This window comes from Macaca nemestrina, chromosome 1, assembly GCF_043159975.1.
Source record: "Macaca nemestrina isolate mMacNem1 chromosome 1, mMacNem.hap1, whole genome shotgun sequence".
Classification (NCBI taxonomy): Eukaryota; Metazoa; Chordata; class Mammalia; order Primates; family Cercopithecidae; genus Macaca; species Macaca nemestrina.
Window position 1 is genome coordinate 82,767,387 of NC_092125.1, and position 20,622 is coordinate 82,788,008.

Below are 20,622 nucleotides of genomic sequence, written 5' to 3' on the forward strand. Positions count from 1 at the left end.
TGGCAGGAGTAGAACACTGTGTGGCCTCAGGGCAGTGTCTGGGGATGGGTACTTGTGACCCGCCAGATCCCCACAGAGCATGTGTTACAGTGTACTCTTTTAGTTTCTCCATCCATGAATGGCTTAAATGTTTAACAGCTCAGTGGAGGGTCAGGGTGACAGCCTTTGTACATGCCCTCTTGGTACCTGAGTTCTTGTCTGGCATCCAGGAAGAATCAGGGTGAATGACCTGAAGGGTAGCGAACGTGGAGGATTTTATTGAGTGGTGGAAGTGGCTCTTAGTGGGATGGGGATCTAGAAAGGGGATGGAGTGGGAAGATGGTCTTCCCCTGGAGTTTGGCTGTTCCCAGTCGAACTCCTCTCCAACCATAGTCTCCCATGTCCAGCTGCATCTTCTCCTCTTGACATTCAGACACTTCTTCTCTTCTCTCCTTCTATGCTGCACCTCTACCAGTGGAGCTTGGAGTTTTTATAAATACAGGATGGGGGGAGGGTGGGCCAGGCTGGTTTTGGAAAAGGCAGCATTCAGGTGAGAAAACATAAGTACGTGTTCTCACTTTGGGCTACAGGTCCTGGCTTGAGGGTGTCGCCCTTGCTGGGGATTGCACTCTTCTTTTTTTTTTTTTTTTTTTTGAGATGGAGTCTTGCTCTGTCATCCAGGCTGGATTGCAGTGGCGCAATCTCGGCTCACCACAACCTCCGCCTCCTGGGTTCACGCCATTCTCCTGCCTCAGCCTCCCGAGTAGCTGGGACTATAGGCGCTCGCCACTATGCCCAGCTAATTTTTTGTTTTCTTTAGTACAGATGGGGTTTCACTGTGTTAGCCAGGATGGTCTCTATCTCCTGACCTTGTAATCCACCCGCCTCGGCCTCCTAAAGTGCTGGGATTACAGGTATGAGCCACTGTGCCCAGCCTGGACTGCACTCTTCTACCTGGTATTTCCTGTCCTCCTATCCATGGTGGCTCCATCCCACTAAGAGCCATTTCCATCACTAATAAAATCCTCCACATTCGCCACCCTTCAGTTCATTTACACAACCTGATTCTTCCTGGATGCCAGACAAGAACTCAGGTAACAAGAGGGTGCGTACAAAGGCTGTCACCCTGACCCTCCACTGAGCTGTTAAACACTTAAGCCATGGTCTCAGTGAGTTGATTTTGTTTGTGCAGTGGGCAGGAGGAACCTGTTGGGCGGTTACACTGGGATGTCTCAGGAGGAACCAGTGTGGACCCAGGACCAATGGCAGAGGGAGGTGCAGCCAGGTGCTTTGGTGCTATGAAAGCCTCCCAGAAGTTTTTCCCAATTTTGTGGGGAGCCCCAGTGAAGGCTGATACTGAATTTCCTGCCAGTCAAGCAGAAAGGGGTCTCAAAGTTAGATTTTAGTTATTTTAAAGAAAAAGGTGATTTAGCCAGCACACACAAATCTGCAATTCATAGCTTCCCACACATGTGAATGTGTGCCAAGCAAGTTAAATAAACACAATCCTAAGCCAGACAGTGCCAACTTAGGTATACAGGGGCATGCAGAGCAACAGACATTGGCTGGCAGTGAATTAAGTCCCTGTGCCTCCACACAGCTGGACTGGCCCTCGGTCCTTTCCAATGGTACGCACTATAATTAAAAGAAAATGGTGGGAGGAAAGTCTCAGCCATTTTTTGAAGTTGATTTTGCCAAGGTTAAGGACACACCCAGGAAAAAGGGACACATAACCACTGGAACATCTGTGGTCCTTGCTTTTCCCAGAGGGTCTGGGGGCTTCAATATTTAAAGGGAAAAGAGCAGGCAGCAGGGGGAAGAAGAAGAAGAAAAAAGGGAGGTAGATAAAAGAGGCAAGCGGTTGCATTCCTTTGAGTCTTTTGATTAGCTTTACTGAATCCACATTTTTCATTTGAAAGGAGTGGTAGGGAAATAGTCAATTATGCATTCCTCTGGTGCTCAGTGGAATCTGCATTTTTACATAAGATAAAATAATCACAGAGTGCAGGAAGCAATCAGATATGCATTTGTCTCAGGCGAATGAAGGGATGACTTTTAGGTCTGTTCATGGTCCCTTACCTGTAAAAGTAAGTGGTTAATTTGCATTGTCAAGGTGAAATTTAACAGAACTGCTTTAGGGTAAAAGTCTTGGGGCCTACAAGGAGTTTCCTCCTGAGCAAAAGGTGAGGGAGGTATGTAGCTATCTATTCAGGAAGAAAATGGGAGATTGGTGTGTGTGACCCAGTTCCTAGCTTGCCCTTCATCCTTTGTGTGACCCAGTTCCCACTAAGTCCTTCAGCTTAGTGAGTTTCTGGTCCTGAGATTTTATTTTCCTTTCACAGCACTCAAAAATTTTAAAAAGTTATTGTGCAAGATAATTGTGCAAATAAAATTTTATTGTGCAAATAAAAGTTATTGTGCATGATAATAAATTACATGCAAGAAAAGGGTTAACATGTCCTGGTGTTAGCAGTTAGGGAATGTATCCAAGTCAGGCGGCACCAAAGTATAGGTCTGCAGCAAGCTCAATTCTTGCCTCCTCAGAAGAAATAATTTAACCAAGGGGCATAAGGCAGAAGGAGATACTGAGGCAGGCTTCAGCGCAGGAGTGAACGTTCATTAAAAAGCTTTAGAGCAGAAAGATGGCCAAGCTGACGACTTGAGCCAGTCAAGGGTACAGTTTGACCTTTGATTTGGGGTTTTGTATGTTGGCATATTTCTTGGGAGTTGCATCCCTTCTCCCCTTGTAGCAGGATAAGCCGCAGACAAAACCCCTCGGACACCGAGTTAAACAAGGAAGGGCTTTATTTGGCTGGGAGTGTCAGCAAGACTCATGTCTCAAAAACCGAGCTCCCAGAGTGAGCAATTCTTGTCCCTTTTAAGGTCTCACAACTCTAAAGGGGTCCACATGAGAGGGTCGTGATCAATTGAGCAAGCAGGGGGTACGTGACTGGGGGCTGCATGCACCTGTAATCAGAACGGAACAGAACAGGACAGGGATTTTCACAATGCTTTTCTATATAATGTCTGGAATCTACAGATAACATAACCAGTTAGGTCAGGGGTCGATCTTTAACCATGCCCAGGGTGCGGCGCTGGGCTGTCTGCGTGTGGATTTCATTTCTGACTTTTAGTTTTTACTTCTTCTTTCTTTGGAAGCAGAAATTGGGCATGAGACAATATGAGGGGTGGTCTCTTCCCTTACCCTGATGCTTCCCTTGGGGTGGGCTGTCTGCATGCACAGTGACCTGCCAGCACTTGGGAGGGGCTGCATGCACAGTGTGTTTACTGTGTGCTCACTTGAGGAATTCTTCCTTTACCAAGTGTTCATACACCATTTAAACTCTGCCATTTTGCCTCTTAGTGCACATGTTTGAGCCTACTCGCCCAGCTCCTGAGATCTTATTGGGAAGCTGCTGATTACCAGTTTCAGGTGCTTCTATCTGTTGGGAGACTGCCTTTCTCTGGCACTGGGCCACAAAGAATTATTATTTTAGAGAGACAGTTAACAATCACCTGACCCTGACCTGTGGTTGCCTGGCATTGCCTGTTGTTGGGGGGAGGACCTCTCCTGCCCTGCTCATCTCTGCCTGCCTAGCTACTGTCACACTGGGGGGTGAGAAAATCTTTAGATCCTGGTTTGCACAAATCAGCTGTAAAATACAATTTTGAAACAACTCAAAGCACAAAAATGCTAACAGTTGCTGAATCCAGATAGGTAGATGAATGTTCACTGAACTCTCTATTCTTCTATGTCTTTTAAAATTTTATAATAAACACTCAAAGAACCCTAATTCTCAGGACATTCCAAACATCCAAACCCCACCAAGAGAGAAACAGTATTAGGGGTGGTTGCTTAGCCAGGGCAGAGTATCTTTGTGGTGGGGACTGCAGGGAGTGTTTGGACGGGGGTGTTGAGAGGTGGGAGTGAGAACTTGGTGAGCTGGATTTAAGCTGGAGGATGGGGAAAGCTTTCTGGGATTTCAACAGGGCTTGGCTGGGAAGCAAGAGAGTAACTTGATATATCATACCAGTTATTTATGGCACTGAAAAGTTTACAGAGTTCATTTATGGGGGAAGATACCGGTTAGGAGATACTCTCGAATTTTGTGCTAAATGAAGCATCTGGTCAGATTTTCCTGTGGGCAGAATGGGATGAGTGATGGGGCAGGAGGAGGCTCACAGCCCACTTAACTGAGCTTGCCACGAATCCAAAGGCATTCCCCTTTATGCTTTGACCATTTATCTGGTGGATGCTTGAGGGTAGGGTGAAGACAGGACTGTAAGGGGAGAGCAGATAGGAGATAGGGTTGGAAAAAGCTTCATGATAAACCAGGTCTTGAGTTGTGTGTGTACACTTTACAGATAGTCCCCGACTTATGACTGTTCATCTTAAGATTTTTCAACTTCAACTTCACAATGGTGCCAAAGCAATACACATTCAATAGATATTATATTTCAAATACCCATAAAATCATTCTGTTTTTCACTTTTGGTGCAGCATTTAATAAATGACATGAGATATTCAATACTTTGTTATAAAATAGGCTTTGTGTTAGATGATTTTGCCCAATTGTAGGCTAATGTAAGTGTTCGGAGCACATTTAAGGTAGGTTAGGCTAAGTTATAACGTGTGATAGGTTCGATGTATTAAATGCATTTTGATGTACACTATTTTCAATTTACAAAGGGTTTATTGGGATGTAACCCTATCATTAGGAGCATCTGCGATACGGTTTGGTTCTGTGTTCCCACCCAGATCTCATCTTGAATTGTAATCTCCACATGTCGAGGGATGAATCTGGTGAGAGATGACTGGATCATGGGGGTGGTTCTCCCCCTGCTATTCTCCTTGTGAGTTCTCACAAGATCTGATGGTTTAAAAGTGTTCGGCAACTCCCCCCTCATTCTCTCTCTCTTTCTCTCTCCTGCTGCCATGCAAGATGTGCCTTGCTTCCCCGTTGCCTTCTGCTGTGATTGTAAGTTTCCTGAGGCCTCCCCAGCCATGCTGAACTGTGAGTCAATGAATTCTCTTTCCTTTATAAATAACCCAGTCTCAGGTAGTGTCTTTATAGCAGTGTGAAAACAGACTAATACAAACTGTATTTGCCTTCACCTTCAATAAACAGAGGTATTGCTATATATTAGGAAAAGGCAGAAAATCAAAACTAATTTATGTATAACAACTCAGGAGGAGCAGGAATAGGTTAAGAATAGGTCAGGAAAACATGGAACATTCAGGCTTACTTACAAGCAGAGAAAAAGTGTGATGTAATTTGCCTTAGGTTGCCACTTTGTCTATGAACTTTCCCTGATCATACTAACCCCAAAGCACTGTCTCTCTTATACACCAAGTTGTCAGCACAACTTGGGGCCCCTGGAAATTGTATTAGGCTGTTGGTAACAGAAAACCTGACTATAGCAATATAGGAAAAATGTGAACTGGCTGTTCAAAAGCTGCTCAAACCCCGCTTCCTTTGCCTTTCTATTTTATAAAGGCTGAAATGAGAAAACATTCACCTTTTCAGATTCACTTGCAACTAGGTAGTGGTGGCCAAATGTCAGAGTTCTGGCCAATGAGATGTAGCAGATCTCTGGAGAGGGCTTCCTTTACTCTTCCCCAAAAGTTATGCCTTCAGACTGGGAGAACAAAATCCACATACTGAGGCTAGCAAGTCAGGAAGGCAAAAGAGCTTGAGACATTAATAGTGTCTTGGCGCTGCTACACTGGCCATAAACTGATTATCTCAATTTCCTGTCACACCAGGATCCCTACCCCCATTAAACCATGGCATCAGTTAAGAATTGTGTTCACCCATAAGTAACAGAATGCCTTACTTCTATAGGTTAAAAAAAATGAGAAGTTTTATTGTTTCTTTCAACAAGAAGTCAGGGAATAGGAAGGTAAGGCCTGGTAGAGTGGCTTGATCATGTTGTCAGTGACCCTTGCCCTCTGTATCTTCTTAGCTTTCCCTTCTTAATGTGCTGGTGTCCTCCTTATGGTCACAGGATGGCTCTGTACCTCCAGGTATCAGATCTGCGTTTCAGGCAAAAAGAAATATTATCTAAAGAGTTCAAACTGTGTCATATGGCCTCTCCTGGCTGCATGACGGGTGGGGAAAAAAATCAGGTAATTGGCTTTTCAATGTCTACAGTAGAGAAAACAATGTAGGTTGGTCACTCCACTCAACATCCATTCCCAATCACCTTCTCCCTTGCCTTCCTCTACTGTGTCACTAGTACTTTTTGATTTTTTAAACACTGCCTTGTGAAGGAATTACTGCCTCACCAATTAGACTAGAAACCTTGTGGATCCCTGACAGTGCCCAGAACTATGGACACTAAAATGTTTTGAAATAACGAGCAGTAACTGCCTGGGGTTCTTATTTTCTGAAGTTTTGCAGTCACCTTGGCCAATATATCGTTCTGTAACTAATAAAACAAGGCAAAGCAGGACCCGGTAAATGGCAAGAAAAGCAGTGGCTGAAAGTCACAGTAGTAGGATAATGGATTCCATTTTTAAATTTGAAATTTTATTTTGATGTAGAGACTCTCAGATGCTGCGCTACAAAATTCAGACCAGTTCTCCCACTGAGCACAACTTACAAAGCTGAATGAAATATAAAAACATCTTCTTGAAAGCATCAAAGACCTAATAAGAGAGTAAGGAATTATTGGGGTCAAAATCTGAGAGTGATTCAGAATCTAGAGGGGTTGGTTTAGCTCTTGGGGCCACTTTTTTTTCTCGGGGCATTTCTTACTCTTGAGGAGGTGGCTGAGAGACTGAGTTATGCCTTTAGTATTCTGTGGGGTTAGGGGCAAAAGTCAGAATCCAAGGACCATCAAGGGTTGGGACTTGATAAGCCCTATGTTTTGACTTGAGATCCAGAAGGACTGTTCCATGTGAGTAAGGCTGAACCAGAAATAAAGCAGCCCTCACACAGACCACAGTTATCTTGGTCATCCTGGAAAATCTCAAATGCTGAATTTGGATTAAGGTAATCCTGGAGCACTAGGCTCCCCTAGACACCTGGCAAAAGAAGTTGAAAATCCCCCCTAGAGAAAGATAACATCATTTTAGGCCTCAAATGCCTGTAAGAAAATTTTTCAAAACAAGGTTGGCACAGTAAAAATCTAGTAGATGGATAAGAAGCGAGGACTTCATAAACAAGAACCAGCAGAAACAAAAGATCAGATCGGTCCCAAAGGGACTCAAAATTCTTGAATTCTTAAATTTTCCTTTGATATTATCTCATTGTTTTCATGTCATGAAATTTTATACAGTACAGTTACAACAATGAAAAGAAATGAGCTATATAAAATAAAAAGCAAAACAAACAAACAAACAAAAAAACAGCTAGAAAGAAATATACCAGGATCGTGTTGGTAGTATCTGACAGCAGCAAACTGTGGTGTTTATCTTTTTCATTTTTATATTTTCCAAATTATTTTATATTTTGGAGACAGGATCTTGCTTTGTCACCCAAGCTGGGGTGCAGTGGCATGATCACAGCTCACTGTGCCTCGACCTCTTGGGCTCAAGCAATCCTCTGGCCTCAGCCTCCCGAGTAGCTGAGACTACAGGTGCGCACCACCATGCCTGGCTAATTTTATTTTAATTTTTGTAGAGACAGGGTCTTAATTATGTTGCCCAAGCTGATCGTGAACTCCTGACCTCAAGGAATCCACCCGCCTCAGCCTCCCAAAGTGCTGAGATTACAGGTGTGAGCCACGGTGCCTGGCCTCCAAATTTTCTTTAATGACAATTTATACTAGAAGAAATACTTATGTAAAAGAGAAAGCAACATAGGGTATAACCCAGAGCAGGGCTAGATTTGTAGGCATTCAACTTCTACAGCTGTCCAGGGTCTTGTGCTCAGAAGGGCCTCATGCTTGGCTTAATGCTCTGCTGTTGCTGTCTTGAAATTCTTAATTTTTAAACAAGAAGCTTGATATAGTTTGGGTATTTGTCCCTGCCCAAATCTCATGTTGAAATGTAATCTCCAGTGTTGGAGGTGGGGCCTGGGGGGAGGTGTCTGGGTCATGGGGGTGGATCCCTCATGGTTTCCTGCTGTCCTTGCAATAAAGAGAGTGTTCTTGCAACATCTGGTTATTTAGATGTGTGTGGCACTTCCCCACAACCCTCTCTTGCTCTTGCTTTTGCCATGTGACATGCCTGCTCCTGCTTCACCTTCCACCATGAATATAAGCACCCCTGAGGCCTTCCCCAAAGCCGAGCAGATACTGGTGCCATGCAGAACCGTGAGCGAGTTCAACTTGTTTTCTTTATAAAGTACTCGGCCTCTGCTTTTTTTTTTTTTTTTTTTTAAGACAGGATCTGACTCTGTTGCCTAGGCTGGAGTACAGTGGCATGAACACAGCTCACTGCACCCTTGACCTCCTGGGCTCAAGCAATACTCTCACTTCAGCCCTGCAAGAAGCTGGGACTACAGATGCATGCCACCACACCTGGCTAATTTTTATATTTTTTGTAGAGATGGGGTTTCTGCCATGTTGCCCAGGCTGGTCTCAAATACCTAAGCTCAGGTGATCTGCCCATCTTGCCCTCCCCAAGTACTGGGATTACAGGCGTGAGCCACCACGCCTGGCCAGGTATTTCTTTACAGCAATGCGAGAACGGCCTAATACAAAGTCCCACATTTTCATTTGCACTTGGCCCTCCAAAGTATGTAGCCAGTCCTGACCCAGAGGCAATAAAATGTTGATCAATTCATTGCTCTGGTCAACAGTCTCTGGATTTGCTCTAGTTTCTCCACTTCTCACTGAAAGGCATCTAGTTTCCAAACTGGAGGGAGATATGAGGCCAGGCACTGTGGTGCACACCTATAATCCCAGCGCTTTGGGAGGCCAAGGCTGGAGGATTGCTTGAGGTCAGGAGTTTGGGACCAGCCTGGCCATATATTGAGACCTATGTCTGCAAACAAAACAAAACAAAAATTATCTGGGTTTGGTGGTGCATGCCTGTAGTCCTAGCCAGGAGTTTGAGGCTGCAGTGAGCTATGATAGCACCACTGCACTCCAGCCTGGGCAACACAGCAAGACTCTGTCTTCAAAAAAATAAAATAAAATAAATTGAAGGGTGGGGCATGGTGGCTCACGCCTGTAATACCAGCACTTTGGGAGGCCGAGGTGGGTAGATCACGAGGTCAAGAGATCGAGACCATCCTGGCCAACATGGTGAAACCCTGTCTTTACTAAAAATACAAAGATTAGCTGGGCGTGGTGGTGAGTGCCTGTAGTCCCAGCTACTCGGGAGGCCGAGGCAGGAGAATCGCTTGAACCCGGGAGGCAGAGGTTGCAGTGAGCCGAGATCATGCCACTGCACTCCAGCCTGGCGACAAAGTGAAACTCCATCTCATAAATAAATAAATAAATAAATAAATAAATAAATAAATTGAAGATGTGGCCAAACAGCTGCAGGAATGTTGGGGCACAGTAGAAAGAACCCAGGATTAGCAGTCTGCAGACAGGATTCCAGTTCTGTCACTAGAAAGCTGTATCTCTAGCTTGCTGGAATTCATCCCTTCCAGCTCTCAAGGCATCGGAATCACAGCTGTGAACAGGAAAGCTAGCACACCAGAGTCAGAATCAAGCAATAGTTATTTATCTAGTTCCCACCCTGTGCAAGGTACCGGGTGCTCTAAGATTCACTCCAATCCATGAGGTGCGTCTAGTCTTTCACCGAGATTTGCCAGTGGTCTTTCAGGGTATTTCTCCTTGCTTTCTGGATCTGATGACTTATCTGAAACTGAAGTTCTATCTGGAATGACTGGACCTCTGTCACTGCAGTGTCAGAAATCTCTTGCAAAGTAAGCATGGTGAACTTCAAGATGCTGGGCCACTAGGGGAAAGGGTGCAATTAATAATCCCTACCACTTATTGGATGTATACCAAGTGCCAGGCTGTGCGCTAGGTTTTTTGCTTGTGTTCCCTTTTAATCCTTTGAAATGGCTTGACTCTACTCTTATTTATGTTTTTCTGATAAGGAAACTAGGGATTAAAGAGGTTAGGTACCGAGGAGCTGGAAAACGGTCTACTTCCCAAAGCATCCTCTTGACAATTCCACTAGACTACCACCAATACCACCGAGCCCTCGTTGCTTCCTCTTCAGCTCAGAATAGTCCACCAAGTCCACGTTTCCCTAATCCCAAGGTCGGATGGCTGGGTAGGATAGAGAATGCAACGGAAGGACGCTAATGGAGAATTTTGCAGGGTCTGGGAGCAGAGCAGTAAACGCTACCCTAAGCACTGAGTATGCTACAGTTTGGTAAAATCCACCCAAGCAGCTTTGGGATCCAAGGCTTGTACTGTATCCCCAACCAACACTAGGCAACGCCCCAAGTCCTCACACTTCCCACTCCGATAGGCGAAACTGCAAGAACCGGGAGGGGCGGCTGCCGCGTTTAGGCGCGAGGCACACACCATACCCTTCCGCAGCTTCCCACCTCCTCCAGACGCACGTGTTTAAAGAGTCCCTGCTCCAACCGGTCCCGCCCCACCTCCGCTCGGCCTCCAGCCCTGCCAGTACTGCTGGCTTCAAGTTTCCTCCAAGAGGCGGGCGCGCACAGCTGCAGTGGCGGCGGCAGCGGCCACCAAGCGTCCGGCCGCGCTTCGCCACCCACCTTTCCTTAGCTCCCGGCACTGCAGTCTCCGCCCGCCGAGGAGGGCGCGCTCAGTGGAGCAGGAGTCCAGGGTGGGGCGCCGAGAGGAGGGAATCCCGGGTCACACCGCTACAGTTCTCGCAGTGGCAGAGGCGGCGGCGGCGGCAGCGGCAGCAGCAGCAGCAGCAGCAGCAGGTGGAGCGAGCTACAGTGCTTGGCCTGAAACCCGCCGCTACAGCCACCCGGGCGGGAGCTGGCCCACTGAGTGGAGCCAGTGCTCACCCCGGCCCGACCCCCGGTTTCCGGGACACTTGGGTTGCCGAGGCCGGCTGGCCAGAGTCGCGGTTGGGGACTGGCGCGCCCGGGAGCGCACGGCTGAGCAGGAAGCCGCGTCTGGGGCGCAGGACCAACTGAGCCTACCTCCTCCCGGCTACCTAAAGACCCCTTCTCTCGGGAAAGAGCGCTGCCGGCGGTGGGATTTGGGAGGAGCTCGGAGGCCGCCTGGGCACCTCGCTGGACACTATCCGTTTGCGCCCCCGTGGCGCTGGAGGGTCCGGAGAGGAGCGCTCGTCTCTCTTCTGCGGTTTAGTGGCGGAAAGCAGAGAGCTCTTCCTGGGGCGGACGGGACCTCCTCCCTCGGTCCTCCGTGGAGTCCTTGCATCGCTTGTCGTATTGGTCTCGAGGGGCTTACAGCTTGACACTAATTTGCAGGTGTTCGCTGCTGATTTGGTTTCGTCTTCGATTTGGGGACAGTTCCCGCCAACGACACTCGACACACGTTTCCCTGTCTTCGTCGGAGGGCCGGGTCTGGGGTCGCCGGAGCCTGCGGGAATCCAGCGCCTATTTGCTGACCCTCGAGTCGCTCCGCTAGCTGTGCGCCCTCCTGGGCATTATCCTGGAGAGGAGCGTGCAGACGCGGCCCCTTTGAGGCAGTGCGGTCCTCGAGGGAGGCATTGGGCTCCTAGGGGCTTCTTGGCGTGTGCAGTGGGATTGGGGTCAGCCGGCCATGGCCTTCACTTTCGCTGCGTTCTGCTACATGCTGTCTCTGGTGCTGTGCGCTGCGCTCATCTTCTTCGCCATCTGGCACGTGAGTAACCCGCTTTGGTCTCTCTTCTTTTGCCCCAATTTCGCTAAATTTCCCCTATTTCACCCCACTTTTTCCACCTTGCGGGCGTGGGCGGACCGGGAGGGTGGACTTTCTGCCGCTCCTCTGTCCCGGGGCAGGAGGCAGTTCGCTGCATCCCGCCGGGCGCGCCTTCGGTGCCCTCGCTGGAGTCGGGGGGCCGCTGGTGCCCGGGTGGGACACCCTCTGCAGGGCCCGACCGGGCGTCCCGGGTCCCGGGCCCCGGGGAGTGGCGGCTATAACCACATCTAACTCCTTCCTCTCCCGCTCCCTCCTCTCCTGCGGCAGGAGGCTAAGGAGAAGTGCCGCCGTCGGTCCCGGCAATTAGTCAAGTAGCTATAATAACTAAATATTTAAAATGTCAGCATCTGTGGTGGGTTGCATTTAGACATAATTGGAGACAAAGTGGAAACACGACGGGAGCGCCTTGTAAGAGGTAGGGAGAGGCCGAGCCCGCGGAGAGGAGGGAGACTGGGCGATGGGGGTCGAAGTGGAAGGCGGTGGGGGAAAGGTAAGGAAAAGAAGAGCAAGGAGACGAGGGAGACTGGGGAAGGGTAGGCATCATTAAGGCCGTGGAGGAAAGTCACAAAGAGAGACCGTGGAGAGCGACGACGGTGTCCTCCTCTGCCCTCTTGGCGTCTGAACGTCCGACTCCTGAAGACCCCCTGCAGGTGGCGAACCTCCGCTACGCCCCCAGAGTCCCCAGCCCGCACAAGCTTCATGTCACCCTTCCCGGGGCTATGCCAGGTGGAGGGCAGCCTTGGATCCCAGGTCTTTAGGTGTGGGTGGGAATAGAGGAGCGAAAGCTTCTGAATAGGGGAAGAGAAGTACTGAGAGCGCAAGAGTGCATACGCTGGTCCTCTCAAAGACAATACAGCATTTAGCGAGTGCATGCAACTCTCAAGGCTTTCTTCACTGAAGTTGTTTAAGCCCCTTATCCTCACCCTCAGAGGGCTGGTGGGAAGAATGGCCAAGGCCAAATGTTTAGAAGGAGCATCCCAGTGCATAATTTCCCACCTTTAACAGCTTTGCCCTGCCCAGAGTCTAGGTGACAGGGAAGAACCCTGAGACGAATTCCTGGAGGCATGGTTCTGGTGAGCATCAGAGACTCTCATACAGTGGGGATGCCCCAAAATGAAGACGTGAAGAAAATTGCAGGGTGCATGAGATGCCCATGTTTTGTGTAAGTGGTTTGCGGAGTGAGAGTTTGTCTTAGAATAGAACTGAGCAGCTAGAGCAGCTCCGGCTACAGGGCTCTGACAGAGAGGAGAGGGGAAACTCGGGGAGGAAGGCGGCTTCCGACCGTGTAACCTTAGGAAAGACCCTTGCTGGCTTCCTTCCACAGCTCTAAAGTGAGAAAATTGACCTGGATGATCGCTAAGCTTTCCTCCATTTTTCAGATTGTGTAAAACCGTGCATCAGTAGACTTAGGAATCGGGGGGTGACAGGGAATTCAAACATAGATATTTGGAGGATGATTTAAAAAAATCTGCTGTTTATAAGTACTGGGATTTTAAACCCTCCCTTCTCTGCTCTGCCAGGCTGGGTCTAATCTGTGGTAGGAAATTGAGACTTGAAGTTGCTGACAGTTCTTAAGGGAAAAGGAAACTTACCTGATTGAGAATAGAAGGAGTACAGATTAGACCCTGCCCAAGCAGTGCAGCAAACCTCTGCTAATGTGCTTTAAAGGAACTTCCTCAGCTTCTTTGGATTTGGGGAGTTACTTGCATTCTAGAAGGCCAACTGCTCCCTTTTTTTCTGCAATACCTCATTTGCTGTTTTCTGTTTTTGCCTTGGCCAGAGGGTGTCAGGTACTAGAGAGCTCCCTCAAACTCAGTCTGGCTTGGAGTTCTCTGAACTGGTCCCTGAAGCAGAGCAAGTAACCAGAAAGAATAATTTCCTCTCGTTCAGGGGAAGATGATTAATAATTCAAGAACAGCTTAACTGAGTGGTTTGCGCAGCTAGTTGACATTTGAATGAAAATCAGGTGTTCCCTCATCCAGCATTGGTCTCTGCCCTCCAGTTTCTCAATGCTCACCCCCTTGTCTAGGGGTGGTTGAAATGCAGTCAAATCCCAACTCAGGTTTTATCCAGATTCCTCATGGAAGTGGCAAGATTCTTGTTTCTAATGATGAAAAGAATTTGTGCGTTTTGATTTCACATTACAGTAATAATTTCATAGTCTCAGTCCCTCCTTTCCTAGTCTTTTCCTTCTCTATCTCTTTCCCTCTCTCCAAATCAAACAACCCAAACCCCATCACACTGATTTGGTTCCTGAACATTGAACTGGGAAACCAGAGACACCCTGATTTCTGGGCACGGTTTGTATGTCTGGGTGTTAGTTAACATGGTAGTAATTATTTCGACCAAAATTGAGGAGCCTTGGTTTTACGTTAGACTGTTTGCCTTCTTTCCAGCTTCTTACGTTCCTTATGTACTTCTTGATCGGACAAGGCATATTGATTGTGTGGTATGTATCAATACCCCCCAAAATGAATTGGGCACTTAACAACGTATAGCAGTGAAAATGCCTGCCACGCTGCCGTGTCTAGGCTGAAGATATGAAGATGGCATGCTTTTCTTATTGAATTGTACTTACCTACTTAGGGGTAAGGATGGTAGCTACCATGTGTTGGGTGTCTGCTGTAGGACAAATTTTAGGTACTTTACAGAGGATCTCTCAGTCCAGTCGTTTTCCTCCCCTTTCTTCCCACCGGCTGTCTGGGAGCAAGGATGGATGTGGCCAGCCTTTCTTTCAAGTCTTGTTTTTTACTTAGGAAATTTATCTGCATTTGTTTTCCATTGAAAATATTTCAAGTTACCCATTTATTTTATATCAACTACTATTTCTGAGTACATTTATCACATTTGGAAGAAGCAGAAGAAAACTGAGTTTTTCTGTGGCTTTGCATACCCTCAGGCACCTGGCCTCTTACTGCCCAGGCAGCCCTTTAGTCCTCATAACTGACATTTCCCAGATGAGGAAACTGGATCGGAGAGGTCACAAGGTTGCCTAAGGTTGCACAGCTGGTATGTATTGGAGCTGGTATTCATGGACTTGAGCTAGGTCTGTGAGACTCTTAAGCCTAAGCCCTTTCTCTAACTGTAGTCACTATTTTTGGATTCATAACTTAGATAATAATTTATATCCAAAGGATTACCTTTCTCTGTATAAATGAAATTTTAGAGTTGGAATTTCTGATTGTAGTTTTAACAGCAACAGCAACCAGACTCAAGACATACTATATATCCTTAAAGAGGAAGATTCTGTTTATTTGGACTTTCGCTTATAAAATGATACAGGTTCCTTGTCCAAAATTTTGAAAATACAATGATTTGTAATTAAATAAAATAATCACTAATCTTATCTAGAAAAGATTATCTCTTATGTATTTTAAAAAATTGCATATGGCCCGGCTCAGTGGCTCATGCTTGTAATTCCAGCACTTTGGGAGGTTGAGGCAAGAGGATCATTGAGCCCAGGAGTTTGAGAGCAGCCTAGGCAACATAGTGAGACCCCGTTTCTAAGAAAAAAAATTGCGTGTGGATGTTTAGAAGGAAAAAAAGTGTTCTAAAGGGTTTTTGATGTGAAGTGATGTGTATTTGCAGCCAGTATGAAATGAATGGTGTTTACTCACAAGAGCCTTCCCAGCTCTGCCTTGATTAAGCCTGTTTGCAGCATGTCTCATTTATATAAACCCAGACGAAGCTATTCTTTGAAAAAATCAAAGATTCACTACTGGATTTCAGGTTTTTAGCTTTTGAAGTTTTTATATTTGGAGTCACTGTAAGTTTTGACAATATACAAATAAAATTAATTCCCAATAAAATTCCCTAGAAAGATCCGATGTACCATCTCACGTTGAAATTTCTTTGGATTCACAGCAGCATTTGCTGTGTGAGGGTTTAAATGGCCCCGGACAGGGATGACATACATATGTACTGAGAGGCAGTGTTTCTAGGGAAGATGTCTTCATGGTGGAGCCTTTTGCAGTTCTACCCTGTCGCAGACTCAGCCTCTGGAAATCTAGTAAACATCTCAGTTTCTCAGAGTACCCATCGGGAAACAAAAAATGGGTTTATGTGAAATGGTAGGATGCTTGGGGTTGATAATAAATAGCCTGTATTTTTATGACCCTGCCTTGGCCTACTTAGATGAGGGTACTGCACTCATTGCCAGGTCTTACGTGGTCTCCACTTTTTGTTCTACTTGTGATGCCCCTGTCCTTTCTGGCATCTCACTTTCAGGTGGGATGTCCACAGCTCCAGCCTGCTCCATCCCCCTCTTATCTCCTCCCTCCATCACTGCCCATTGCCCCACAGCCAGAGTGGAAGGAAGCTCCATGAGAGCAGGGACGTTTTCTCCTTTACCATTGTTTCTCCAGAGCCCAGAACAGTGCCTGACACACAGAGACTGTTTGGTATAAATACTCGTAGGACAAATTCTTGTTTCCTTCTGGCTTGACTCATTTCCAGTTGATATAGTGATATGTTTTGGCTGTGTTCACACCCAAATCTCATCTTGAATTGTAGCTCTCATAATTGCCACATGTTGTGGGAAGGATCTGGTGGAAAGTAATTGAATCATGGGGGATGGTTTTTTTCTATGCTGTTCTCATGATAGTGAATAAGTCTCATGAGATCTAATGGTTTTATAAAGGGCAGTTCTCCTGCACATGCTCTCTTGCCTGCCACCATGTAAGACATGCCTTTGCTCCTCCTTCACCTTCTGCCATCCTCTTGAGGCCTCCTCACAGCCATGCTGAACTGTGAGTCCATTAAACTTCTTTTCTTTGTAAATTACCCAGTCTCGGGTATGTCTTTATTAGCAGTGGGAGAACAGATTAATGGTAACTCGTTTCTGATTTGACTTCTGGCTGCTTCTTAAGGACTGCTTTCTAAGTAGTTTGGACAATGTGCATTTTCCCCCATGCCCTGGCACTTTGAAACTTTGGAAGCTAATTATTGCAAAGAAGACTGGCCATTGCCATGGGGTATGGGGCCCTTCTTGATAATAGTGGAGCTGGTTCTCTTTCAGAAGAGTAGGTTGGGAGAAGCACTGGCTGTCCCTGGGGAGAACACCTTCTGGAAAGTGTAATGTCTGGGTTGATGCATGGCACCTTATCCTTGTTTGCACTGCATGCTGCCTTATCCTTGTTTGCATTGCAATAACACCCCCGAAAAAGAAAGCTTACGTCATCATTGTATTTCCACTGCAGTCATGTTAGAGAGGAGACGAGAGGAGAGAAGTATGCAGAATTCGCAGGTCACCTAAAACAATCAGGCACCAGCTCCAATCCCAACTGTTTGGTGAGGTTTCAAGGCCTCACGGGTTGGATATTAGAGACACTAAAGTAACTTGTCTTTGACTTTAGAGTTACTGAACAAACATTAAAGGCAGTGAGTGTTGTGAGGCTCTTGCCAGGCAATTGGAGCTCCCACCTATAGTGGCCCTGAAGCTGTGCCCGGGCCCTTGCCTCACTCTAGCCCCTCTGGCTACCTGGTGCCTTTCCCTTCTGTATATCCACATGGCTCTGCGCTTTGCTCTCTGGACTTGTTTTCTGCTGTGGCTCTCTCTCCCAGTAAGTCTGCAAACAGGTTCCTCTGGGGCATCATTCTTCTGTAGCCATGCTATCTGGATAGTGCCCTTGCCACCTCCTTGTCACCGTCATCTGACTCACTCCTATGGGCCCCTCCACTGGGCACCATTGAGGACTTGGCTCCTGGCCAGTGTCCTGCCCTTGCTGTCCTGCAAGGCGCTGGGTACTGTTGGTTATCTGACCTCCCCTTTGGTGACCACTTCCGTCTTTGTGGTCCCTGGGCCCCCTGACCTGCCTTGGACCTGCCTCTGCAGTGTGAGCTCCCTGTTCTCTACTCCCGTACTCTGCTGCCCCAGGGGTTCTTGGGCCTCCTTTGAGTGTGGCTTTTCCTTCTTCTCTCAACGCATCGCTCCTCTAGGATTTCATTCCTCCTCTGTGTCATCACCCCTCATCATCTACCACTTAGCTCCTGCTGCTGCTCTCCACTGCTGCATCCTCTGTTTCCTGTCGCTCCTGTAGTGGATGCCTCAGTCTCCCAGGAATCCACTCTCTTCCCTCTCTTCTCTCACCCCAGGTACCCGGGAGCTGCTGGGACCCACGTGGATGCATGGTTTGACCTTAGCTGGTCTCAGTATTGCCTCCTAACTCTTCAGTGGGATGTGAGTCAGTTCCTTCAGCTTCCACAACACTGTTCTAGATTGTTGTCATTTTCTCAGAGCCCCCTGGAGCTCCCCAAACTGTCCCCCACCCCCGACTTCCTCTGAGCAGGTGACTTTACTTCCAGCTCACAGACAAGATAGAGATGATCAGACAGGGATGCCTCAGGACCCTGCCCCTCCCCAGACTTCTGATTAATGATTTATCTTTCCTTCTGGGACTCAGAACAGCAAAGTCTGTCCCTCATCTGAGGCCACTTCCTCCCCTCCTAGTTATCTGTGGACATTGCTCCACCACTTTTCCCCACCTGTCTGTGTCTTCAGCCACTGCCCTTTGCAGGTCCACCCATCCCCACCCCTGGCAGATTCAAAGGCTGTGGTGCCTCTGAGCTGCAGACAAGCCTTTGGTCCCCAGGCCTTCTAGATGCTGCTCAACCTCTCTTCCTTTGCAGAGCGGTTTTGTCTCACCACATCCTGCCTGCCATCGCCTCTTTGGATTCTTACATCAGACACTCAGAAACCGCGGAGACTAATAAAACAAAGCCCTCTGCATCCACCACTCAGAATTGGCAAGTGTCAGCATTTTGCTATTTGTGTATCTTTTCTCTTTTCCAAAGACACTTGTTTCCTTTCTGGCTACCTGGCTTGTGCCCCCGCCCCTTCTCAGCCCAGCACTTGATGAGGACACCCGTGGTCTCCTGTGGCAATCTCTGGGCACCATTTAGTGCTTATCTTGGCCTCTCCATGGCTTTGAGACTGCTGTCTGCATCTTCTTTGCAACTGTTTTCAAATGTTGTTTTTCTGGGACCCTGTTTCTCCTCCATCTCCCCTGTGGGTTCTTCTTTCTGCACCTTCCTTTTCAAGTTGGTAGTTTCCTGCCCTCCCAGACCTGTCCCCTGACACTGACCCGGGTGTCCATGGGGCTACCTGCCCCATGCCCCACAGTTGGATCCCATCTGAACTTGTCTTCATGCCCTCCTCACTCCTCACAGACCCAGTGGGTTTAGTCTCCACCCAGGGACCCTCTCTATCCCATCTGCTCCTTCTGTAGTCACCAGCCATGTCTGTCCCCTCCCTTCCATGCCTCCCATCCTTGCCTTGGTTCAGGCCCCCATTTGCTGTTTCTCAGAGCATCGTGGTTCCTTCCAAGCTGGCCTCCTTGGTTATCATCTCCCCTGGACTAATTCTCCCCACACATGGCTACCAAGAGTGATCTAATACCTGAAAGGATCCTTCCATGTTATTCCCAGACTAAAGCTTTTACTGGTTTCTCTCGTTTTCAAAGTTTAGAGGGCTGGGAGGACCAGGTCCCAGTTAACTGTTTAGCCACATTTTGCATTTTCTGTGTTCCAGATATCCTCACCTTCTTGCAGTTCCCAAATGGGCTGTTCTGTCTCCCTGGAATGCTGTTGCCCACTTCATTCTTCACCTGACTGGCTCTGCTGCAGCCTTTGTCCTCTAGGAAGGCCCCATTCTCCCTGGCGATCTGAGTCCACTTGTCCTTTGCACCTGTCCCCAGGTCTTGAGTTCCACTGTTGTATTTGTCTCTGTGCTTGGATTATAAGCTTCTAGGGGGCAGAAACTGCTGCCCTCACTTGTGGCCTCAGTGTCCAGCCTGGGGCAGTATGGTGGGAACTCAGTGATTTCCGTTAAATAAGTTAAGGATCTGGATAATTTATTACAGCCAGATTAAGCTTGACAGACTCTCCTTGACAGACAGAAAGAAATGAATACTTTCCCAGACTTACCTGGTTATGACAATCATCTGGATGCTTATTACAAATGCATATTTTTGGCTGTGCGTGGTGGCTCATGCCTATAATCCCAGCACTTTGGGGGGCCAAGGCAGGTGGATCACGAGGTCAGGAGATAGACACTGTCATGGCTAATACGGTGAAACCCCGTCTCTACTAAAAATACAAAAAACAAAACAAAACAAAAAAATAAAATTAGCTGGGTGTGGTGGTGGGTACCTGTAGTCCCAGTTACTTGGGATGCTGAGGCAGGAGAATGGCGTGAACCCGGGAGACAGAGCTTGCAGTGAGCCAAGATTGCACCACTGCACTCCAGCCTGGGCTACAGAGCGAGACTCTCAAAAAAATAAAAAAGCACATTTTTGGGCTTTGCTGAAGGCCCATGGAATCCTAGGCTTGGTGGCTGTCTCTGTGTGAGGGAGGCTCACTGAACTTCAGTCCAGAATTAGATGGAGGGGAGATGGTAGATGGCTCCCTTAACTTAAAAAAAATTTGTTGTAAAATACATGTATGACATTTACTTTTTTAAAACCATTTTTAAGTATACAGCTTAATGGCACTAAGTACATTCACATTGTTGTGTAACCATCACTACCGTCCATCTCCAGAACTTTTTCCCTTCCCAAACAGAAACTCGGTGCCCCTTAAACAGTAACTCCCCATTCTCTCCTCCCCAAGCCCCTGGCCACCACCATTCTACCTTGTCTCTCTAAACTGATCTACTTCTAGATACCACGTATAAGTGGAATCATACAGTATTTGTCCTCCTGTGATTGGCTTATTTTACTCAGCATAATGTCTTCCAGGTTCATCATATTGTAGCCTGTGTCAGCATTTCTCTCCTTTTTAAGGTTAAGTAATATTCTGTAAACCAAAAATAAAACTCAAAGTCCCCCCTAACCATCTGAATGGGCTCCCTCCTTGGCCAGGGCACTTGAAAGCTAACCT

At 47.3% G+C, this 20,622-nt stretch overlaps 1 protein-coding gene across 4 annotated transcripts in view; it reads left to right on the forward strand.

Annotated features, from left to right (window-relative positions):
• The window catches only part of LOC105478329 (cornichon family AMPA receptor auxiliary protein 3), a 333,823-nt gene that overhangs the window by 186,382 nt on the left and 126,819 nt on the right, over window positions 1-20,622 (forward strand). Inside the window, exon 1 of one of the 4 annotated variants that reach the window (XM_011735498.3) lies at window positions 11,568-11,688. The exons of the other annotated variants lie outside the window; for them this stretch is intronic. Within the exon in view, the coding sequence (XP_011733800.1) occupies window positions 11,608-11,688 (81 nt within the window). The 5' untranslated portion in view covers window positions 11,568-11,607. Of the gene's footprint in view, window positions 1-11,567; window positions 11,689-20,622 lie in introns of those variants that run through there. 4 annotated transcript variants of the gene reach the window in all.